Below are 25,288 nucleotides of genomic sequence, written 5' to 3' on the forward strand. Positions count from 1 at the left end.
AAGGGTTGTTGGAACATGTTATCCAGGGAGGATGCATCAGCTGTATGAAGATTTTTAAGGGGCTGTCTGTATCAAACAGACCAGGTTTCAGACTGGAGGCAAGAGTGTACTTTTTCTAGGAGTTCTCAAACAAATCAGACATCCTCATGAAACAGCCCAGAAGACTTGGCCAGGATGCTAGTTTCATGAAGCAAGAGTGTAAAGTTACAGACATGAGGTGTGTGGCAATTCAGGCCCAGGATTTTTTTAGAAGGAAGAAAGACAGTGATGAACCAAGCAGTTAAAAGCTCCACTTTGTTGCTGCTCTGCAAATTCATAGTTATTAAATTAATGAACAAATAGAAGGAGCAAAAGTAATGACTCTAGAAGTTCAAGTTAGTCTGTTACAAACAAGGTAGGGACAAAGTCGATATATGTCCAAGGGGAAAAGAATTTAGTTTTCTCAGCTGCAAGTAAACTGTAAGTCTGAAAATTTGAGGATTGGGTGGTTGCTTTAAAGGTTTCACTTTCTAGCCTGACTTAGAAATCCAGGGAAACACTTCCTCCCATTAGTAAAGTTAAACTCTCAGAAAATACTGAGTAGTGAAAATGTTTAGATAAAACAAACATTTCTAAAGAATACAATCATTTTCGGTTGGAATGTTCTGATACACACAGAAACAAACACACACACATGCTCAAGGTTTCAATTCTGAATCTTTTGTTCAAGCACTGATTATATACTCAAATCTGTGTCAAGATTTAGTTTAAAAAGTAGAAAATATTGTAGTTTAAAATGTAAGGCAAGGCAAGGGGGGCCATCCCATGCAGTCTACAGCTCCAGAAGGTGAAAATCTATCCTTGTCTATTAACTCCTGACTGATGACATGAGATAAATGTATTTTCCCTTACTTTGTTACATAGGCTGCCTGAACCCAATCATCTATCTTTCTGCAAAGTGCTGAAGGATTGCTGAGACTGTTTTTTTTTTCTTTTTGATATGCGCTTCGTGTATAGAAAATAGAAACAGCTACAGAAAGAAAGTGAAAACATGCTGAATAAAGAGGTGGGAGAGAGATGATGTTGAAGAGAGGAGAAAGACAAAGCCTCGACTTCTTATCTTTTTTCTCTTTTATATGCAAATGTACACCTGCTAAAATACTTCTAAATCTACAAATAAAAAGAAAATATCTGACGAACAAGTGCTTTTAACACCCCGTTACAAGAGCCAGACAAACACGTGGTTCACCAGTCTCTAAGGGATGTCTTGGAGGCAGGGAATCTGCCCATTGCTTTTGCAGAAATCCTTAATGAAAAAAAGAAGAGTTGGGCTCAGAAAAAAAACAACAAAGGGAGATGCAAACAATACTATCACTACGGCTAAAAAACCGACCTTGAACCGACAGAGAACTGGGCGTGTTTGAGTAAGGAAGGATAATTGCTATTTCTATATGAAGTTAAAATGAAATCTGAAAAATATTCTGTCCATTGAGTTTCTCAGCATTGTTACTTTTCACATATTTCTACACCTAAGTGTTTTTTCAAATTGTACTAGGTGTGTTGCTGACACTGCAAACTTGGTCATTTTTGCAAAATAAAATAAAAATTGTGAGATATATTTCTCTTTTTTTTGAGACGGAGTCTCGCTCTGTCGCCCAGGCTGGAGTGCAGTGGCGCAATCTCAGCTCACTGCAAGCTCTGCCTCCCAGGTTCACGCCATTCTCCTGCCTCAGCCTCTCCGAGTAGCTGGGACTACAGGCGCCTGCCACCACACCCGGCTAATTTTTTGTATTTTTTTAGTAGAGACGGGGTTTCATTGTGGTCTCGATCTCCTGACATCGTGATCCGCCCGCCTCGGCCTCCCAAAGTGCTGGGATTACAAGCGTGAGCCACCACACCCGGCCGAGATGTATTTTTTAAGTTACTTCAAAAGATAAATATTATCACTGAGAATCCAGAAATCATTTGCCTAGTAATCTGCTTAAATAAAAATAAGGGCTGGGCAGGGTGGCTCACGCCTGTAATCCCAGCACTTAGGGAGGCTGAGGCGGGCGGATCACCTGAGGTCGGGAGTTCAAGACCAGCCTGACCAAAATGGAGAAACTCTGTATTTACACCACTGCATGGGGGCGCATGCCTGTAGTCCCAGCTACTTGGGAGGCTGAGGCAGGAGAATCGCTTGAACCTGGGAGGTGGAGGTTCGGTGAGCTGAGATCATGCCGTTGCACTCCAGCCTGGGCAACAAGAATAAAACTCCGTCTCAAAAAAATAAATAAATAATAAGGAAATAGGGCCGGGTGCAGTGGCTCATGCCTGTAATCCCAACACTCTGGGAGGCTAAGGTGGGTGGATCACTTGAGGTCAGGAGTTTAAGACCAGCCTGACCAACATGGTGAAACCCCATCTCTACTATAAACACAAAAATACAAAAATTAGCTGGGCATGGTGGTGGGCGCCTGTAATCCTAGCTACTCAGGAGGCTGAGGCACGAGAATCACTTAAACCTGGGAAGTGGAGATTGCAGTGAGCTGAGATCACATCACTGCACCCCCAGCCTGGGTGAGAGAGCAAGACTCCGTCTCTGAAAAAAAAAAAAAAAAAGAGAGAGAGAGAGAAAACAGGATATGGCTGCTTTTGCAATTCTGAAAATACAGAAAAATCATCAAATATATTTAGGATTTTTTTTTTTAAAAGACAGGAAGATACACAAGTTTGGGTCCGTAACCAGAATCATTTTCACATCCAGACTTTCTGCAATAAACTCCACTCCACCTGTAGACCTGGGCCTGCAAATTCCATTGTCAAGGTTGCTCTCTGCACTCTCAGGAAGACGGCTGATGCACGAGAAGAGACCCGCCTAATTCACATGAGTTGTCTGGGGCTGCTTCAGAAAATAGAGATTTATATCATAGTCTTCATTTCTACGGGGCAACTCAACAATTAAACCTGAAAACAAATTCCAGGCTTGAAACTGACCTTTAACCAACATTCCCAAAACGAGCTGAAACACTTTTGCTTGCCATTTAACACTGTTCAGTCGTGAGAGGTGAATTTTCAACTTTCAACCTCATGAAACCTTTAACTTTTCAAAGCCTGAGTAATCTTAATCAGAAAGCTGTATTTTATTGATTTAAGTAGCTTTTTAAAAAACAGTATATTTTAGCCATTTGTACTCTTATTTAATGAGAGAAATTAGAAATGGCAATATTATCTTTACCATTATTTATAGTAGGTTCAGGAATAATTACTTTAGAAGATTAACTGGATGCTAAAAATGTAAAATATGAAGAAGTCCTTCCTCATTCCCTGTAGTTGGTTGAATAATGTTGTTCCCCTCAACCCGACAAACTCATGTCTTCCCAGAACCTCAGAACGTTACCTTATTTGGAAATAGGTTCTTTACAGATATATTAGTTAAGGTTCCCTAGATGAAATCATTCTGCATTTACAGTGGGCCCTAAATCCAATTTCTGATGTTCTTCTAAGAAGAAGAGCAGACACAGAGACACAGAAGAGAAAGCCAAGTGAAGACAGAGGCAGAGATGGGGCTTATACTCCCACAAGCCAGGAGCCACCAGCTAGCACCTTCAGAGGCAAGGGCCCTGCTGATGCCTGGATTTCAGACTTCTAGCTCTCAGAACTGTGAGAGAATGCATTTCTGTGGTTTTACGTTTGTGATACTTTGTTACAACAGCCCTAGGAAAATAATACACTCCAACCCCTCATTTTATTAAAATATTTAAAGCCCGATTTCATCTCTCTCTCAGAGTCTCCTGTGTAAAATGAGGGTGCTTCAAAACAGGGCCTACAAGGGCTCTTTTGAACTGAGACCCCGGCTCCACAGTTCTCAAACCTAAGAAGTTACCTGGATGTGTTATAAAGTACTTATGCCTGGGTGCCACTCCCAGAGCTTCAGAAATAATTGCACAAGGGTTTGGCTGGGGCATGGGTATGTTCTAAAACTCTACATGGGATTCTACCATGAACCGCTGGGGAGAATTTCTCTCAGCATTTATGAGTTCATCTCTTTGAACGTAGAAGCATCCAGTCCAGAAGACCCTTCAGAAAGGTACCTTTTATCCTTTAATGACCATGTTAAATAAACAGCACTGCCCTGCAATATAATGAGGACTGTTTTGCTACTGCAAGTAGCAGGCAGCAGGCTCCATGGGTGAAGCCCCAGCAGGCTGACCCCTGGCACAGAGACAGGGCCACGTGGACTTTCAATGGACAATCCAGCAACATACAGTGGTTCCCCTGGTTTTGCACAAGCTGGGGGTTTCCTGTTCCAGGCACAACAGGTAACATGTCTTGACTGATTCTTGTCAGGAAAATGCTTCTGGGACAGGACAGGTGAAGCACATTCTCGGTAAAGCCTCAGTACTAGCGGTGTTATGCCACTGTGCTTTGGGAACTCAAAGTCATCACTACAGTCTTTCCTCCCAGGATAAATCCAGTCACCAGTGACAACCTAGCCACTGTATCTTTCCAGCCCTTTTCTGAATTGATGTAAAACTCAAGCAATCATGTTTTGGGAAGCACTGCTTAGAACTCCAAGTGGCACCCTCCAAATCTATACTAACCTCCTGGAAAGACTCTAAATGGATATCTTAGTATTACCTTGCATATTTCAGCTTGCCAAAGAATATCCACGAGGAATGGCACAGTCAGGCAACCACTTTCAATACAGCTTGACCAAGAGAATTGGTGTCAAAAGAATGAGAGGCTGAATGGACATTCTTAGAGGCTTAATCCTTTGAGATAAAAGCTGAGAGCCCTTTTCACATGGAGCTTAAGGAACCTAGTTTTGCCAGGATGGGCACGTGGGGTGGGAAAAGTATTGGTGGAGTGCATGACTGAAAGAGATAGTATTCTGTCCTGAATCATCAAGCATTTAAGAAAATTCCTTAACATCCCCATTTTTATTCATTTGACAAATTAAGTGCCCACTCTGTGCCAGATACTGTGCTAGGTGCTGTATTTTTATGACATTTAGCATAGCTGCATCATCTGCTAAAGCTAAAACTCAATGCTGAAAGGTAAATTTAGTGTGAATACAAATAAAATTGTCAATGTGGGAAATTTTCACTTTGCGGATATAAGTAGTTCAAAAGGCAGACTTTCTCTCCCAATCTAGATAAGCATCACTTTCCTCATGGCCTGAGTGTTTCAGGCACACTGACCTATATATTAGGTCAGGAAGTGTTTCAGGGAAACCGACCTCCCAGCAGCCCAGCTGGGCTCAGGTTTGCCCCACTTTATAAAAGGCCTACCTCTTGGGATGAGCTGCATTTGAAAATCCTTGCATGCTGCCCACCTCTCCAGGCCTAACCCAAGAGAAAGGAAAGGCAAGCTTTGTTTATCATTGCTCTCAGAAGCAGCCTTGCAAGGCCCATCTTCTGTTATGATGTACACTGATGTTTAATTGATCCGGACATCCTGATGCAGTTGTCTTTTTGGTAAAATAAAAAAGGCAGGGTAGGCCGGGCATGGCGGCTCACGCCTGTAATCCCAGCACTTTGGGAGGCCAAGGTGGGTGGGTATCTTTAGGCCAGGATTCGAGTACAGCCTGGCAAACGGGGCAAAATCGTCTCTATTAAGAATACAAAATTAGCCAGGCTTGGTGGAACATGCCTGTAATCCCAGCTACTCAGGAGGCTGTGGCATGAGAATTGCTTGAACTCGGGAAGCAGAGGTTGCACTGAGCCAAGATCGTGCCACCGCACTCCAGCCTGGGTGACGGAGTGAGACTCTGTCTCAAAAATAAATAAATAAATAATAAAAAAACAAAACAAATAAAAGAGACAGGGCAGTGAAATGGAAGGAGTTCAAGGGCCCAAATCCTAAAGTCTGAGTTCAATTCAAGATGTAACACACCAGCTACATGGCCTTGAGCAGGACACCTTTCTAAGTTTCTGTTTGATCACTTGTAGGGTGAGTACTAATGTTTACCCTATAGGACTGTTGTAAAAGTTAGAGATGAGGGAGGCTTAGTGAGGGCAGGGATACCATCTTTTGTGGTTCCTGGTATCCCAGGATTCAGCCCACGTAAAAATATTAATTTTATTAACTAATATAATTAAGGATTTTATATATAATTATCTATAATTATATATGATATATAATATATAACTAATATATATTGTATCAATACATCTAATTATATACTTATTATATACAGAAAACCATACATTTATAGATATAAAAATGCATCTTTGATTTCCACCTGGATTCTTTTCTTTTTTTTTTTTGAGACGGAGTCTCGCTCTGTCACCCAGGCTAGAGTGCAGTGGCGCAATCTCAGCTCACTGCAAGCTCCGCCTCCCGGGTTCAAGCCATTCTCCTGCCTCAGCCTCTCCAAGTAGCTGGGACTACAGGCGCCCGCCACCACGCCCGGCTAATTTTTTTTGTATTTTTAGTAGAGATGGGGTTTCACCGTGGTCTCGATCTCCTGACCTCGTGATCCGCCCGCCTTGGCCTCCCAAAGTGCTGGGATTACAAGCGTGAGCCACCGCGCCCGGCTCCACCTGGATTCTTTAGTGAACAACTATACTAATAAAAGGGGTAGATTATATTCACAACAACAGATCATACAGGCTATGGAATACTGACTCTGTGTTTGTGGGTGGGGCATCAGTGTGTGCCCAGGACGGTTTCTATGTAAACCTAAACACAGAAAACTCGCATGCTCCATAATAATGATTAGCAAAGCAGATGCCTTCAAAGTGATAGCAGACTCTTTAAGGAGGAGCCCCAGCCAAGAAGACCTCCGTTTTGGGGTGATAAGCAAATGAGAAAGGGAAATGAAGAGATGAGAATGCTGGCACACTGGATTCCATTAGCATAGAGGAAGAAGCACAGTCCCTTGGCATTAGAAGGAATGTCAGGGGTCACAGAAGAAATAATTCCTTCCACGATGCCTCTTTTAGAGACCCACAGGGCCAGGCAAGGTGGCTCATACCTATAATCCCAGAACTCTGGGAGGCCAAAGTGGGCAGACTGCTTGAGCTCGGGAGTTGGAGACCAGCCTGGGCAACATGGTGAAACCCCATCTCTATAACAAATTCAAAAATTAGCCAAGCATGGTGGTGCATGCCTGTAGTCCCAGCTACTTGGGAGGCTGAGGAAGGAAGATCACTTGAGCCCAGGAGATAGAGGCTGCAATAAGCTGTGATCACAACAATGCACTCCCGCCTGGGTGACAGAACAAGACCCTGACCCTGTTTCAAAAGAAAAAAAAAAAGTCATGGTTCCTGCCATGATTCAAGCACTCACACCTGGAAGATACTGAATTTGGTTTTGCTGAAATGAAGAGCTAGAAAGTTGTTTTGTTACTGAGCTACACTCAATAATTAAGCTCGATAAATATTCTACCTGGCATATGGCAGCGCCTCAAATATTTAAAAAGCTACTGTGCCCTTCTCAGGTTAAACATCCCCAGGATCCCCTCATTCTGATAAAGGTATGACTTCACAGCTTCCCACCCCCAACCTCCTGTGACTTCCCAGATTTCACCTCAGCCATGTCTTCTCTTATACTTCTTCTGAAATGGCTGAAAAGCAAATAAAGACACACAGAAGGATCCCACATTGAAGAAGAGCACTTCTGGATGCCTAAAGTTACTACTGTAACCTTCCTGTCAATTCAAGGAACAGCTGTAACAAGCAGCTGTCAGTCATAACATCTGGGTGTAGTTACGGTAAGGTAGCCCAAAATCTCATTATAAAGCAATCTCACGCACAAGGGAGCTTCCCATAAAATGAAACCACAGAAAAATGCTGAAGATAATTTTAGCGTATTGAGGAAACTGGTGCCCCCATTGGACTCACTGCTTTCAAAAGTGTTCCACATATATGTGTGTATGTTTCACAAAGCATGTTCCACAGAACATTAATTCTGTTGGCTGTTAACAGGAAGAATTACATTTTCAAATACATGATAAGTTATCTGAAACTCTAGGTTCACACTTTTAAGCAATTCCTTTGCTGAAAGTCTTCTCCAAGTCTTCACTATGCTTCTGTGCATTATGCATACTGCAGAGAGAGAGAAGGATCACACAGGGCTGTGCAACAAAATATGTATTAATTGATGTCTTTTCTGGGTGGAGCATTGCAAATAACACATTTTGGAAAATGCTGCATTAGCTCATCAATACTTGTGGGGCAGCACACACATCAGGAGAGGTCTGCCGCCTGGTGATCAGGTACCCTGCAACATCTTCTACTGTGAGCAAGTAAGGGTTACTAAGGGCACATAGGCACCCCGAGACAGAGATGTCTGGGCCTTGACCAATGAGATCTTCAGGAGTACTTCAGCAGCTTTTTCGGATTTTTCTCTGTGGATTTCCTCAAGGGACTAAGTGGAAATTGGAAAAGTATCATCAAACTCTTCTTGAGATTCCTTTTTGGTAAGGTAACTATCCTTCTGGATTTGAATCTCAATTGGGTTCTCAAGTGGCAATTTCTTGCAGAAACTAATGTAGCAGTACTATTGGGAAGCACTGTCTTCCAGGTACTGCAGCAGTATTGTGCTTGTGTGGGTCTTGGTCCCAAGTGGCTACCACAACTTAAGAAAGGTATGCAGGTCCACAAGAACAGACTGAAACTGTCCACTCTTCCGGGGGTTCATCTCACAATGGCACTTTCTGTGATGCTGCATCCCCATTCTCTCTACTTCTGTTCTTCTTTGAGTTTGCTTTGTGAGGCTCCTCATAGCTGGTTTGGAAATGCTGGGGATTGTGGGGGCCAGCACAGAAGACCAAGAACACTAATAATGTTCACATGAATATTATTATACATCACAGATAAAATTGAGTGTCTAGTATCTGCTTGGCATTTTCACAAATGATTTCATTTAAACTTTAAGACAATCCTATTGGGCAGTATGTCTGCCTTCCCAATACAGAGGCTCAGAGAGGGTAGAGAAACAGAGCAAGGAGTAAAAGAGCTGACATTGATGGCTGGTTCCAAAGCCCCAGCCCAATTGCTATATTTCCTCAAAATTCAGGGGACAGCCTCTGGAATATTTCTTTTCTTTGGAATATTCTAGAAGGAATGTAGCCCAAACACAACCAGCATGCACCCAAACAGGACACCCCAACAGAACTATTATAAAGAGGCAGACAGACTCCATCTTAAACTAAACTACGTATTTGCTTTACTCTACCAAAAGTGAAATCTCCAAATAGTTATGCCAAAGTCACAAACACTTAATAAAGGGATGATGGTCAAGAACTTAGAGATCAAAGTAGCTGCAATGATGGACAAAGCAACAGTTTTAGTAGTGCCAAGGTGCGTGAGGCCCTCAAACATGAATTTCATGGGAGGTCCCTGGGTGGGGAGAGTACACTGGCAAGGACAGAACAGTAACACCTTAACGATGTATATGGCTTTGCTAAGTTTTAAAAAAATTTCCAAATTTTTTTTTTTAATGTCTAATATTTTGGCACAAAATAGGCACAAGGCATTTTTTTTTAACTGCCAACTATAGATGGATCAATGTCAGGTTGTTGGAATTACAATTTCTTTTAAAATCTTAATGGCAAATAGCCCAGGTTGCTTCTAGTCATATTGCACTTCTGCATAAGGAGGGATTTGAAACCCTGGTACTTAATTATCCGTTTTCTTATAAAGAAAGTATATGAGAAAATACATTTGCATTAACTTTGGGGAGAGTCAACTACTCCCAGCAAGGGATGATTGTAAAGAATACTGAAAAGAGAAGAAAGAATGAACAAGGTCATTTCCTGGTTTCTCCTCAATAATCCTTTATAATTTTAACTGAAATAAATTCAGAGGCCATTAGATACTTCTGCATCCAAAAGTAAATGCAAGAGAAAAGTATCCAAATGACTTCATGGTTATCTATAGTTTGGGATCATCTACATTTCTATTAATAAAAATAACAGAGAGCCATACCAGAGTTTGCAGAAAATGCAGAGTAAAAACACAATAAACATATCATTGGGGAAAATGTTTAAAATAAAAAAACTCTGCATTTTAGAGTGAAATATTATCTGAATGCATAATATATACAATAATTGCTCTACCATAAACTCCTTTTTCAAAACCAGAGTTCATCACAGAAACATGAGTTTAAAAAATTAATCATGCCAGGAATTGCATTGCCATAAAAGTAAGCCATTCTTTTCTGCTTATAAACAACAAAACTACCACATATGCAGATGCATGCCTCAGTACCTTGGTGCAATGGTGTATTTACTTGTATAAATATTTAAAGTCAGACCTTTGAATTTATAATGAAGTAGTACACCACTTTACAAAATAAGGTACTAGTAAATTCAGATGTATGACAAATAGAACTCTGTACAGAATACTAATTGCTGCTGTTCCTATTCTAAAAAGAAAAAAATAATGATATCGTTTAGATTCCACCTAAACAAGCCTAATACATGTGCAGAAATCTTAATAGGTCTTGATGAAGCCTGACTGGTACAATTTTTAAATTATCAGACAGGCTTTGTAACTGAGGCAAATGCAAGCTTCCTATCTGGCATTTTTTTATTATCTGCTTATTTTAATATACATATTCAATTACTACAGGAAAGAAAAGAGTAAAATCAGAAACATCTATAGTTTGCTATGTAATGACTGGGTATTCCCCAAGGAGATGGACCTTTCCACAGAGACGCAGGTGCTGAAAGGGTACATGATGGAGGATGTTACAGGTGTAAATATATAACATGGTGATGAAGAATTCAATAGACACGGTGATTTTCCACCTTAGTTTATGTTAACATAAGTATATACATTCTGCTCTTGGGATTAATCTCCTGCTCCAGCATGCAGTAGCTCAATACACATGCTCTTAGTGGGGTCCACAAACCACTGACCCAAAATGTTCTGATTATATAATAATGCTAAATCTTGTGTCCGAAACTCTTAGGCAACCATAGCTTTACCTGTGATTGGGATATCTGCAGCCATGTTTTCTTTCTTGCTCTTGTCTCCACAGCCACTTGAAACTTCTAAAAATTGAATGCATAATAAAAAAAAGTATTTCAAAGTTAAGGAATAGATCCTTTGGGTGTTTGTCATTCATATTCCCTTTTTTTTTTTTTTTGGTTAATGTACTTCTTGTCTGAAACAATACTGTTCCTAAAAGGAAACCTATTCTAAAATTAAGGTATCTCATAAATAAAAATTTAAAAATAAAATAAAATTAAAATACCACTATGTTGCTTTCATGCAAAATAATTGGGCCTGACATCTATCAAATTTGGGTGGGACATAAAATAAGTGAGTCTCACATCCTGCACATGTACATCAACTCAAGCAATTCCTGAGGAATTCATAGCTGTCTTGGAAAACCATTAAAGCAGTTAAATGGCATGTCTTAGCAGTAATGCTAAAATAATCACAGTTTCTGGGTGCTCAAAATTGGTTATTAAATTTGGGGGGCATAAATTCATTGATTCTTAATCAACTGTTTAGACACTGGTAAGGTTCTATTATAATTAAAAGGAATGTTTACAATTATGAGTAGATTCTATTAAGTGATATCAAAAACTTCACAGTACTTTATGGAATCATCTTCATCTTTGTGGGATCAAAATTATCTACTGCCAAGTGATTAGTTTTGTTAAGATTTCGTAACTTCTTCAGACTTATTTTATTAGAAATAAATTCACTAGAACTACAGACTTACAGTTAGATTTCCCATTCCTGTTAGACTAAAGGAGAACATATATATTTATTGGAAGGTGGTATAAAACAAATACTATATTATGCATATTAAAATCAGAGGTATTCACTAGTCAGTGATATTCTATAGGTATACCTTGAGAAAGATGATGATGACCCTGAATGCCTTTTTGCTGTGGACACACACTTTAACAACAGTTACCTTGTTCCCTTGTAGGAACACTGTTGAGCCATACAGCAGGTTTGGCTTCCTTTATTCCACTATTGTCATTCAGAATAGATGGCAAGCTGCAAGATGATTCACTTCTGTGAATAGCTGACCTATGGCCACACTCTTCTGTAAGGGCTTTTCTCAATAATGCTGTTGCCTACAGTGTTTCAAAAAAAGCACAAAGAAATAAAAACAAACTGTAGCCACATTCCTCTTGGTCTCAAAGACATAGCCTTCAAATATAATTTTAAGTTAAGCTTTACTTAGGATTTAATTTGTTTCCTACATTTAAATGAAATTAAAATGTCAAGATAAAATAACATCTGGTTATTTTCTACTATAATCTAATTCTTTACAAGTTACCCTCACAATAATATAGTTTTTGAGGGCTGAATCTTATGTAATGCAGAAATGTTCTTCTGCTTGTTAAGTATGTATATGAAACGTGATCACCTCTGTTAATCTGGGCAGGTTTATCCTCCCTTCGATATATACAAAAGGCAGAGCCTCAGAGCTTTCTGAAGGAAAAATTTATTCTTTCATTACATGAATCCTATTTTCTAGGCATGTCAGACAGAATTACTTTGAACTGAGATAAAGATCTGGAAAGATGTGACCTTGCCATATCCCCATCCTCCTAAAAATGACCCATGAACTTCCCCTAAACAGGAAGATTGCAGAAAAATTTGTGGCTGAAGAGGATGCACTAAGAAGAAAGATAACTGCCCTTATTCTAAATCCCAGTCTTCAATCAAGTACTAAGATGGTCTGCACTTTGGTCTAAGTCGTCTGGGGATCTGGGGAAACTCACCCACCACACTGTCTATCTTTTTTCAAAGGCATTGTCTTACTTATATGCCTCATGTGTCCTGAGCAAGGAGGAGGACACAGGTTTTTATCAGAGCCAACCTTAGAGGTGGAGAAAAAGGGGCAATTCACACGACCTGGGTTAGTAGCCATGTCTCTTGATTTTCAGGTCAGTACTTTCCCCTAAGAAATACAAATATGCTGGTAATAAGAGTTAAACTTTTAGTAGATAACCACTGGTCACATTATCCCACTGCCAGAGTGTATGTTTCTCTCATTTCCTACTGACAGGTGGCGATTTCCTTAGGTAGCTGGAGAGGAAACCTCGGTGGTGGTGGTGACCCACAGGTAGCTGACAATGACAGTAAATACTGGGTAGTGTCCAACCCAATTGTGGGAAATGCACATGAGAGTTTAAAATTAATATGAAGAGCAGAAGTGGACAAATGTTCATAGGTCATCATTAGCCAAGAGTGAAGTGTTAACAATCCAGTGAACAAGGTGGAAAAAATAACCTTCCTTGTGATTAACATGAAACAAGGTGAAGACACTCCGACAGGGAGAGTCACTAAAGCAGAGCATGGAAGGTCCGGGCGGAAGGCCCGGACGGAAGGTCTGGTCTTGCATGTTTGGCATTTCAGACACTTCAAGGCAACTGCCTTTAGTCCTGACGTCCCTGCAGAGTTCTTGCCTTCTTCCCTCCCTAGTACTGGCTGACCTCCTGGACCCATGGTCTACCCGAGGAGCTGGAGTAGCTGATTAGGGGGATTTAAGGAGTTCTAGTCCCCTTGGCCAAGGAACTTGGTGTCAAGTTAGCCTTGCAGCCAGGACCTTTCTGTGGCGCAGTTCTAGTGACCACGGGCTTTTCCTCTATTTCTAAAAACTAGTCCCTGGATTTCACTCCACTGTGATAACACTGTTGGGATGACTTGCTCAGTATTCCCATTTCTGCAGTCTAGGGGAGGGCATAGGGTCCTGCCCTTGAAGGCCAGGCCAAGGCTGGTTCCCATCACTGCCCCCATCCCAACTGCCTACACAGACCACTGCACTGCACCTGCTTCTGGAATCTACTACAAACACCTTTCTAATGAGTCCTTGTATGCTTGACAAGAATACTGCCATTGCCAACAGTTCTGCGCTGAGCTCTCTTTTCCACGGTGAGGTAAATCATGTGGTGGGCATACTGCACTGCTAGTTTAATTTACTTTGTACCCAGATGCTCCTTGAGTTTATGAAGGAGTTACATCCAATAAACCCACAAGTTGAAAAAACTGTAAGTCAGAAATGTATTTAACACACCTAACCTACTGAACATCATAGTTTAGCTTTGCCTACCTTAAACTGCTCAGAACACTTACTAATGTAAGCCTACAGATGGGTAAAATCATTTAACACAAAGCCTATTTTATAATAAAATGTTGATTTTCACATGTAATTTATTGGATACTGTACTATTTGCAGTATGGTTTCCACTGAATGCCTAACACTTTCACACCACTGTAAAATCAAAAATTCGTAAGTTGAACCATTGGAAGTCAGGGACTATCTGTACTTTATCCCATTTATCTTCACTACTCAATACTTATCTCCAGGATTTGTTACTTTTTTGATATAAATGTTTATAAAAGAACTTATCTTTTAAGATAATTCCACAGATAATTTCTCAAAGATGATAAGCAGGGATGAAGACAAAACCTAGCCTCAGACAAGGATAGACAAGAACAGGTCATAGATTTCTAGTCAAAAACAACTTCTTTTTGAGACAGAGTCTCACTCTCTTGCCCAGGCTGGAGTGCAGTGGCGGGATCTTGGCTCACTGCAACCTCCACCTCCCAGGTTCAAGTGATTCTCATGCCTCAGCCTCCCAAGTAGCTGGGATTACAGGTGTGTGTCACCACCCCGGCCTAATTTTTGTATTTTTAGTAGAGACGGGTTTCACCATGTTGGCCAGGCTGGTCTTGAACTCCTGTCCTCAGGTGATCTGCGTTCCTTGGCCTCCCAAAGTGCTGGGATTATAGGCGTGAGCCACCGTGCCTGGCAAAAACAACTTCTGCAGTCAGGAAAACATCTGTAATACATTCTCAAGATGTACTGTTTGCAGATGTTCCAGAAAAGTGTATTTCTAAGGAAACCTCCAATCTGAAGGAGTTTGCAGTCTGAGACTGATGACACTAACACAGAGAGAAGCTCAGAGAACAGTTAACAGGTTGCTTTATTACATCTCATGCTGGGACTAAATGGGTTCTGCAAATTGGAGCTAATTCTCTGAAAAAAAATGTCATTAGACAACAATTTTACCACAGGCTTTCTGACAGTGCTTATGAATGAACTATGCATGGGTTTCAACTTACCTGTTATTAATAAAGGCTCTCTTTTTGGAGCCCAGAAGAGAAAACTAGAGATTGTTCCATTGGTCTCAGCTGTCTGAAGGCTAAGTCAGTACCAATAAACCACCCCCTCACTTTTCAGCCTTCCCAGGAGCCAGGAGAAAGGGCTTGGAAATTAAACACCAGGGCACAAACTATTTGTGGAATGACTGATGTTGACACCTCCATATTTCAGACATTATGGCAGATAAATCGTTCTATGAATTACACCTACAGTACTATTCCTTTAATTATTAGCCCAGTTCTACTAGAATTTTCCTCCATGTTCAGATTAAATATTAATCTTGCTCTATCTAGAACCCCAAGAATCATCTAGGCTGACTCTTAAATTATATCCAAAAACTTACGGTTGTGATATTCAAATGTATAAACAGACAGATGTAAGATATTAATAGAAAAGACATTGTATCCAAAACACCATTAAGAAAATTAAAAGACAAAAATTAAACTGCTAAAAAGATTGCAACAAAATGTCCAAATTTATATTTAAAAAGTTTTTGCAAGTCAATAAGAAAAAATATTACTAACCTAATAGAAAAATGGGCAAAGAACATGAGCTGGCAGATTATGAAAAAAGAAATACAAATAGCTAATAAATAGGTAGAGAAAAGTTTGACCTCAATTGTAATAAAAAGGTTAAATGAAACAAAAAAAAATTGGATGTCATTTTCATCTCTCAAATTGGTGCCCCTAATAAAAAAAGTTGATAGTATCTAGTTTCATAAAGAACTCAGAGAAATGTTATTTTCATCCATTACTGGTAACTCTGATGACCCTTCCAGAGTGAGATCTGGCCATGCATAGCAAAAGCCTGAAAGATATACCCACCTTTTGACCTAGTAATTCTACATCTAGGAATTCATTCTAAGAAAATATTATAGATATTTGTAAAATCTGAATTGCACAGATATTCTTTGGAACTTTTTTACTGGAGGAAAAATTAGAAACAAATGTTGAACAACAGTAAATGGCTGAAGTGACAGTGGACAGGGGACCTCTGTAAAGCCATTTGAAATGATGTAAATAGAACATGTAATGGTATGAAAGAGTTCACTTTGCAGCAAATGGGGGTAAAAAAAAACAAGGTTATGTATTTATGTATACAAATAATGCAACCTATGTTTTTCAATATATTAATTATTATTATTATTATTATTAAAGACAGAGTCTCGCTCTGTCACCCAGGCTGGAGTGCAGTGGCACGATCTCAGCTCACTGCACCCTCTGCCTCCCAGGTTCAAGCAATTCTTGTGCCTAAGCCTCCCAAGTAGCTGGGATTACAGGTGTGTGCCATTACACCTGGCTAGTTTTTCTATTTTTAGTAAAGACGGGGTTTTACCACATTGGCCAGACTGGTCTTGAACTACTGACCTCAGGTGATCCACCAACCTCGGCCTCCCATATCAATATATTAAATATTTAAAAAACATACACCATAATGTTAACACCGTTATATATAAATAGTAGAATAGTAAGATAATGGCCAGTTTTCTTTTTGTTTATCTTACTATTTCAAGATTTTTAATGCTTGTTTTTAAAAGAAAATATATGCTAGCTCTAAAGAAATCCAATTTCTGCTATCAGTGGTGCCAATACAAAGAGAAAATGAATGTAAATGCACCTGATAAAATTAAATTCCCTTCTATATGCAAACCAGTGCTACTAAGACAGACACAGAAAAGCAAGATAATTAAAAATAATGGATGTGGACAGCAGATGATATTTTCCCTTAATATGCAGATTTAACTGACTCTTCCTCAGGGTTCAAGAATATTCCTCTTGGACACTGGAAGTAATTTCTTGGTGTTTAAAGAGAAATGCAAGCATCAACACTTAAGTTCTACGTTAAAGGGAATGAAGGGATTTTACCTGTGTAGCAATTTTTTTTTAAATGGGAAGATATTCATATGACCCAGCAAATGAGCATTCAGGAGATAAGAACAAGAAAACAGTCCAGCATTTGGGGAAAGCATCTTCCTGGTGAATAAAACTGGTCTGTGTGTATGGTGGGGGCAGGACCCGATCTACTCTATGAGTATCACCAGCAAATTGCTCTGCTGTGACAAAAGTTCTCCAGGGCAGAAACAGATATCACTTGGGAGAAAAGTAATATTAAGGCATCTTGTATTTTAATGAAGCACCCAACTCATTTTTTTTTCCACAAAAAGTAATTACAAATTTTTCCGATTTAAAAGCAGGCAGCTCAATTATGTAATTGCCTAATAGGTTATGTGGGCACTGCAGACCTTATCTGGTCTCCAGGGAACGTAATCTGAGTTTCTGTGGCTTTGATGATGTATTTACTCAAGAGAAGGGATTGACTCGGGCTGACAGCACAGGGACCCACAGGTAAACATCATTTACATGCGGCTTTTTAATTAGCCATTTACCTAAGAGATCAAAGTAAATATTTCTGAGCTTCATTAGACTCTTAACCAAGTAGTTTCTAGTAGAGCTTTTCTAAATTTTGAAAATCACTTACTTTTAAGATTTTATCTAAAGAGAAAGATTTAACCCGTAGTATTTACTAAATGTGTAAATGGTTTCAATACACAGAAACAACTGAAAGACACTTTATTTTACTAATCGGAAAAGGATGACATGTAAACCAAAACAGTTCTAGGACTCACAAAAGCATTTTGTCCTTCAGTTCACAAGGCTTGCCCTGCCTGCATCATTTTGGTAATATTGTTCTTTGGGGCTGTGCATTTCTTCAGTCACAACCTAACTGGATGAGAAATTACCTGTTTACTTCCTTTTTTTTTTTTTTTTTTGAGATGGAGTCTCGCTCTGTCACCCAGGCTGGAGTGCAGTGGCACAATCTCGGCTCACTGCAAGCTCCGCCTCCCGGGTTCAGGCCATTCTCCTGCCTCAGCCTCCCAAGTAGCTACAGGCATCCGCCACCACACCTGGCTAATTTTTTGTATTTTTAGTAGAGATGGGGTTTCACCGTGTTAGCCAAGATAGTCTCGATTTCCTGACCTTGTGATCTGCCCGCCTCGGCCTCCCAAAGTGCTGGGATTACAGGCGTGAGCCACCGCGTCTGGCCTACTTCCATTTTTAAGGATAGATTTTGCCATTAATCTATTGGTAATTTTTATGATTATCACTAAAATGAGATCAGAATGATTTAAAAAGGAACAAAGATCTATTAGGGGAAGCAGAATGTAATTTGATTCACTAGATATTAGTTGGACAGCACCCCCTCCCATTATTGGAAAAATTGAGTAGATTGGTTGTTTGGGACTTGGACCATGTTTTCTAATATAAACAATATCATTAAAAAAATATTAGATAGCAAAGGACAGTCGATCAACACTTATTTCACCCTTAAAATGCCTGAGATGTGATGTACTTGGAGTGAACAAGCATGGGAAATAATGTTACAAGACAGTGCTAACTCAAAGGGACAATAAAACCCAAACAGTATCTTTCTCAAGATCTATGTTCATCGGCTGGGTGTGGTGGCTCACATCTGCAATCCCAGCACTTTGGGAGGCTGATGGGGGGGGCGGATCACCCGAGGTCAGGAGTTCGAGACCAGCCTGGCCAACACGGTGAAACCCTGTCTCTACTAAAAATACAAAAAAATCAGCCGGGCACGGTGGCACATGCCTGTAGTCCCAGCTACTTGGGAGGCTGAGGCAGGAGAATCACTTGAACCCAGGAGGCAGTAAGCCTCCGTTGCAGTGAGCCGAGATTGCACCACTGCACTCCAGCCTGGGCAACAGAACGAGACTCCATCTCGAAAAAACAAACAAACAAAAAAGATCTACGTTCATCAGCAAAGAAGGAATGGATCTAGGTTATCTTTGAAAAGGGGCATGAAATCTGTGAGAGGCATACACGGGGCCGTATCTATGTTTGTAATAATTTATTTCTTCCCCCTAAGGGAAACGGGGAGGGAAGGAAGTTTGAGGAGAAGAGGGAGAAGACAGAAAGAGCAGAAGAGAGAGAAGGTGGGTGAAGTGGGAGGAGGAAAGAAGGAGGGGGAAGGGAGGGGGGTACGAAGATGGGAGAAAGAAGGAAGATGAGGAGGAGGGGGTCTGAAACAAATATGGTGCAATGGTAACAACACATGTGAATTTGGGTTGTGGGCATGGGATCAGTGGGTCCGTCCTATCACTGAATATATGTACGTTTGAAATGCTATAAAAAAAAAAAAAGTCCTGCTACTCTCTTAATTAGAGCGGCAAGGAAAGAGGGGTCTAAGGAGGACTAAAGGTGCTCTGGAAGGCTGGAGGGGCAATGCCAGAGGCTCTGGATGGCACAGCCACTTGGGCGTGTGACTTCAAGACAGAGGCAAGGCTTGACTCCAGAAGGTGCAGATATATAATCCTTGAACTATGAGCATGATAATAATAATTTTAAAAACACCTTAAAAAGAATCAAAGCCAGAAAATCCTATATTATATATAAAGATGAAAAAACATGCTTTGAAACAAGACACATTCCCAAGATGTTCAACCTAGAAGAAGAAAGGCTGTTTCCCTGAATGTGGCTTTTCTAGGGAATGAGGAAGGAATATGCCAATGGACGTGCTCTAAACTTGGGCTTCTGGTTCCTCCCCTCGTGATTTCCTTGGGAACTTGCTCCGTCCGTTTCCATGTTCTGTTTAGCATTTTCGAATTCTCTCTTGGCACCAGCTCCCAAATCAGGCCCCTCCTTCCTCTTGCCTGAACCACTGCAGGGCTCCTTCCTTCAATGTCTCAGTCCCAAACCAAACATGAAATTCCCTAAGGCACTGCAGAAATCCTATCACAGCTCTGTTCAAAAAGCTCCAGTGGCTTTTCAAAAGCTACGAAACTAAACACATTCTCCCTGGCCTGGTGTCGGATGCTGCACACCATGGCCAGCAACTACTTCTTGTGCTCCTTCTCACCATCCCCAGACTTGAGCCCACGCTTCAGCCCCAGGATGGCTCTGTTGCCTGAATATGTGTTGGGTTTCCCAGTGTGCTCTTTGGCTCATAGCAGCCATTTCTTGTCGCCTCTGCCCCCTCCCCCAACTCGTACCAACAAAAGTCTGTCTTTTAAAGATCACCTCTCATGCCCCTGTACTCCCTCCATCATGTCCTCTGCCTTCCTTGCTTCTCCAGGAGTCTTGGCTTGACTCTGTTTCCTGAAAGCCCACATTTTTGACATTTTCTTATTACATGCATCCTATGATGTCACACCCCAGAAGGAGAGGGTCACATTTTATTTGTCTCTTTCCCTCCAACGGATCTGGGCTGATATCTGTGTACAGTAATGGATTGACAGGCATTTGCTGAATTGACATGAATGACTATAAAGTATTTCTAAAGTACGGAGTGGAGACAGAGAACCATGTTATAAGATGCTTCGAAATTTCTTGGAAAACGAATTCCTACATAAAACATTATGCAAAAAGCCTGAGGTCAGAAAGTTAAAAACCAACCAACCACAAAACCTCACTTACTACTTTTCTTATTGTTATTTTTTTCAAATACATAACATTTTCTCAAATGAATAATTTGCACATCTTAATAATTTTTTTTTTTGAGATGGTGTCTTGCTCTGTCGCCAGGCTGGAGTGCAGTGGCGTGATCTCGGCTCACTGCAACCTCTGCATCCTGGGTTCAAGCAATTCTCCTGCCTCAGCCTCCCAAGTTGCTAGGACTACAGGCACACACCACCACATCCAGCTAATTTTTGCACTTTTAGTAGAGGCGGGGTTTCATCATGTTGGCCAGAATGGTCTCAATCTCTTGACCTCGTGATCTGCCTGCCTCAGCATCCCAAAGTGCTGGGATTACAGGCGTGAGCCACGGCGCCTGGCCAAAACTTTTTTTTTTTTTTTTAAATAAAAATTACTAACCTTGCCCTGTGGTCCACATTTGTGATTGGGAAAACTTCAGACAGTTTAGCTACCTACCTCTTCTTTGACAGAATTATCATGTTCTTTCAAGGTGGCAACATGCTGACCCATCTGTGCCCTCGGTATGCCTGAGTCTGGTGCTTGTCCAGGTCTATGAAACAGAAACAGGACACTCACTATAGATTTGTAATATTATAAGATTCCCACATTTTTAAAGGCCTCAATTACGTTAATAGAAGATGGTTTATCCAGAAGTCTGGAACTCAACATATTCTGGTCTAAGGGAGTTTTGAGTCCAAGTATCCTTTTTTTAAAACTTTTAAAAACTGTGGTTATTTCATTGCTAAATGAGTATTCTCAACTTTTGCTGCACACAGAACAACCTGGGGAGCTCTGCACAATCTGGGTGCCTGGGGCCACCTCTACAGAGTCCAGGAAAAATGGTTTGGGGTGTGGCTTGGCCAGTGGGCTTTTAAAAAATTTTACTTTAAAATTTTAATCTATTTATTTATTTAGAGACTGGGTCATGAGACTGGCTTTCATCATGTTGCCCAGGCTGGTCGTAAACTCCTGGGCTCAAATAATCCACCTGCCTCGGCCTCCTGAAGTGCTGAGATTATAGGCGTGAGCCACCATGCCTGGTCTGGTCAGTGGGATTTTTAAGGCTCACAGAGTGATTCTAAAGCACAACAATGGTTTTGAATCACTGCATAGATGGTCAGTCTCCCACATGTAGTGAAGAGAAAAAGATCGCATTTTCATCTCAACAGCAGATGTTTTGTTGTTGTTGTTTTGTTACACTCTTACCATGGTCTACTTACAGTTTTTTAAAAATTAAGATATTAGGAGAGTTAAAAACTAAGCCTATACTGCTGCTCAGGCTGTGTTATTTATATATTAAAAGGAACCAAAGTTCATTAAAGAAATGCCCTATTCAGGTCTGGGGCAGGAAACGCACAAGATGAACCTGAAACATCTTGTTGTACCAGAAAGTAAGGAAGATCTCAAAGTTGTATCAGAAGAACTGAAGGGCGGGAGGGGATATCTTGAGGAAGCTCCCACTGTCAAAGATGGGACAATTTAAGCACCAAAAGGATACTGACTGCAATGGACTGAAACACAGGGAATACATGAAAATCCTTGAGTTCATCTAAAAATAAATAAATAAATAAAATTTAAAAAATAAAAATAAAAACCGTTGGATTCAGCCTTAAAAGGAAGGAAATCCTGTCACATACTACGACACAGATGAATCTTAAGGGCATTGTGCTAAGTGAAATAAGCCAGTCAGAAAAGGACAAATACTGTATGATCCCACTTAAATGAGGTACCTAGAACAGTCAAATTCATAAAGACAGAAGTTGAATGGTGGGTGCTGGGGCCTGGGGGGAAGGGAAAATGGGGAGTTGTTTAATGGGTATAGATTTTCCATTTTATGAGATGAAAATGTTCCAGAGATCTGTTGTACAACAAAGTAAAGATATTTAACACTACTCAACTGTACAGTTCAAAATGGTTAAGATGGCTAATTTTATGTTTTTTTTAATCCACAGTAAGGACAAAATAAAAATAAATTTTAAAACCTTTGGAGGCTGGTACGGCAACAATTCATTATTCTGCAAATTGGTAAATAAAGAAATAGAATAAAGCATTTATCCTGCTTTTGTGGTCAAAAAATACATTTCAGAGTCACCAAGTAGCTGATAAGGAAAAGTTCTTCCAATAAATGCAGAAGAAATGATCAAATTAGAAAAGTCACCATTTTGTAAGTCCAAATTAATGAATGTATCTAGGAAATGGTCGTAATTTTGTGAAAATTGCATAATAGTAAACTTCTGTCCTGGAGTCATCAGCCTTTCGACATTTGAACCCACAGATCGGTCTTAGTATCACGAACCATGGCGTAACGAAACATCATGTGCTGCCCGGTTTTAAGTGCCAGCACCACCCATGACATTTTCTTGCTAAAATAACTGGCCTGGAACTTAATCACATATTTGGATCTAACCACCAGTTTACAGGTAATAAAGAATAAAGAGGAACTGGTTAAACATACCAACCAAATACAGCATGTAAATTCTCCACGATAAGTGACCCAATTCCTCCAACGAATCAATAGTATAAAAAAAGGATGGAGGGAATGTCACAAAATTAAAAGAGGTTTCAGAGACATAGCCAATTGTAATATGTGGACCTTATTTGAACTCTGATTCAAACGAAACAAATGTAGAAAAACATTTTTTCAGATAAGCAAGGCAAACTGATAAGGACTAGGTATTAGATAAACTGAAGAATTTTGTTGATAATGTTAAATGATGGTATTTTGAATCCTTATAAGTATTGAGGTATAAGTATTTGTGAGTGAAATGATATGTTGTCTGTTTTAAACTACTCAAGAAAAAAAGCGTTAGGGAGAGAGATAAAACAAGACTGATGAAATGTGAGCAGCTGGTGGATCTGAGTAGTGGGTATATGAGACTTCGAATGTTTAAAAATGTCAAGGTAAAAAGTTAAATGTATATTAGTGTCTGCAACTTACTTAGAAACGTATAAAAATAAAGGACTGATGGAAGGATGGATAAACAAATATGAGAGTGCAATAAAATGTCAGGAGTACAATCTGGGTGGTGTGTATATGCATGTCCACCGTATGATTCCTTTTACTTTTCTGTATGTTTGAAAATTTTCATAATAAAATCTCTGGAAAAGAAAGTAAGTCCAGGTACAGTTCAGAACCTTCCTTAATAAATCTTAATTGTTATTACTTGTGCCTGACCTAACCCTATTTTTTTCCAGGACTTGAATAAAGTGAGATGAGTCATTGGAATCCTTTGATTCTAAGGCTTCTGACTAGTTTGATAGAAAGACCTTTCAGCAACTTGCTTTCTTGGTTACCACCGTACCGCAATGATGTCATTAAACTACCCAATTCCTTTGTTTTGACCTTTGCATCTATATTTGGTTTCTTAACAGACTGCCCCGCTGGGAAAACGCACTGACCAGTCATCAGCAAATTCTAGCCCATTCAGCAGGTATATTTCTTATAAGTAAGTAAGTCAACTATGCTTTTGGCTTGAAAGCAAGTTTAATTAGGATGAATTAAATTAGTTAAATAGCTAAGTGAGTCAAATTATCAAAGAACAGTCCCTCTGGTGGCTAATACACATGATTTTCTGCAGAAGCAAAATGAAGGCAAGACTCTTGTTACTAATGCACCACCCAATTGCATCTACCCTTTGGGTCCTAGCATGAAAAACTAGCTAAGGTTTCCTATAATTATTATACTTATTTCCCACAAAAGGACAAAATTGATTAATTGACCTGCACAAGTCAAATGGAAAATGAGCTGTTGAAGGAGGTACAGCACCTAGGGTTTGTGACTTCTGAACAACTAAGGCAACCCTTAAAGCACAAAAGAAAGCTGACTTGCAGATTTCTTTTGGGATAGATCAGGCAAGAAGTGCAAGAGCCATGGCTTCCTTAAATGGAGCTTCGCCCATGGCTCTACAAAAACATACCACATCAGAAAATGTGCAAAGTGGTACAAAGGATTTAAAGGAGATTTTTCTGTTTTGTCTACTTTACATTGGAAAATTTATAATACTGATGACACATAAAAAAACAAAGTTTAATGTCAGGTAATTCTTTAATTAAAAATGTAATAAAGGAATATAGTTTAAATTGTCTATAATTAACTTCATGTCCTTGAAAGGGCTTCTAATCAGAAAAGTGAAATTTAAACAAATGTATCCGTATTTCCTAACTTTAAATGCAGAATAATAAATACCTTGAATTTAATTCTGAACACAGGCAGACTAAAATAGAGATTTTTATATACTATAATCCAAACAGTACAAAGCTGACTCAATTTTTCAGTATGAGCACGAGAACACAATTGGGAAACGTATCTGAAAGTAGCCACTAATATAGAGAATTAGTTGCACCTGCAAAAAAATAAATGGATAGTCTCATTATGTTTCTCATAAAATACTTATTAATCATTTTTATATTAAAATGTTTTCCAGAGGACAATGAGCAATTTTTAAATCAATTTCTCTAAATAACATGAATCATATTTTTAGAATTCATAATTGTCAAAAACAATAGCTTGGTCTTCCACATGATAATAGTAAACTTTGCATATGACTTTTTTTTTTTTTTTTTTTTTGAGACAGCATCTTGCTGTGTCACCCAGGCTGGAGTGCAGTGGCACAATCACAGCTCACTGCAGCCTTGACATCCTGAACTCAAGCGGTCCTCCTGCCTCAGCCTCCTGAGTAGCTGAGACTATAGGTGTGCACCACCACACTTTGCTCCTTTTTTTGTATTTTTTGTAGAGATGGGGTTTCGCCATGTTGCCCAGGCTGGTCTCGAACTCCTGAGCTCAAGCAATCCACCTGCCT

The 25,288-nt window shown here is 39.9% G+C and overlaps 1 protein-coding gene across 8 annotated transcripts in view; it reads right to left on the reverse strand.

Moving 5' to 3' along the window:
* The window catches only part of KIZ (kizuna centrosomal protein), a 140,285-nt gene that overhangs the window by 46,062 nt on the left and 68,935 nt on the right, over nucleotides 1–25,288 (reverse strand). For all 8 annotated transcript variants that reach the window (XM_030825490.1, XM_030825491.1, XM_003268242.2 and 5 more), the window contains 3 exons: nucleotides 20,943–21,036; nucleotides 11,845–12,010; nucleotides 10,901–10,966 (listed from right to left, as the gene is read on the reverse strand). In XM_030825490.1, coding sequence (XP_030681350.1) covers nucleotides 10,901–10,966; nucleotides 11,845–12,010; nucleotides 20,943–21,036 — 326 coding nt within the window. The remainder of the gene's footprint in view (nucleotides 1–10,900; nucleotides 10,967–11,844; nucleotides 12,011–20,942; nucleotides 21,037–25,288) is intronic.

This window comes from Nomascus leucogenys, chromosome 13, assembly GCF_006542625.1.
Source record: "Nomascus leucogenys isolate Asia chromosome 13, Asia_NLE_v1, whole genome shotgun sequence".
Taxonomy (NCBI): domain Eukaryota; kingdom Metazoa; phylum Chordata; class Mammalia; order Primates; family Hylobatidae; genus Nomascus; species Nomascus leucogenys.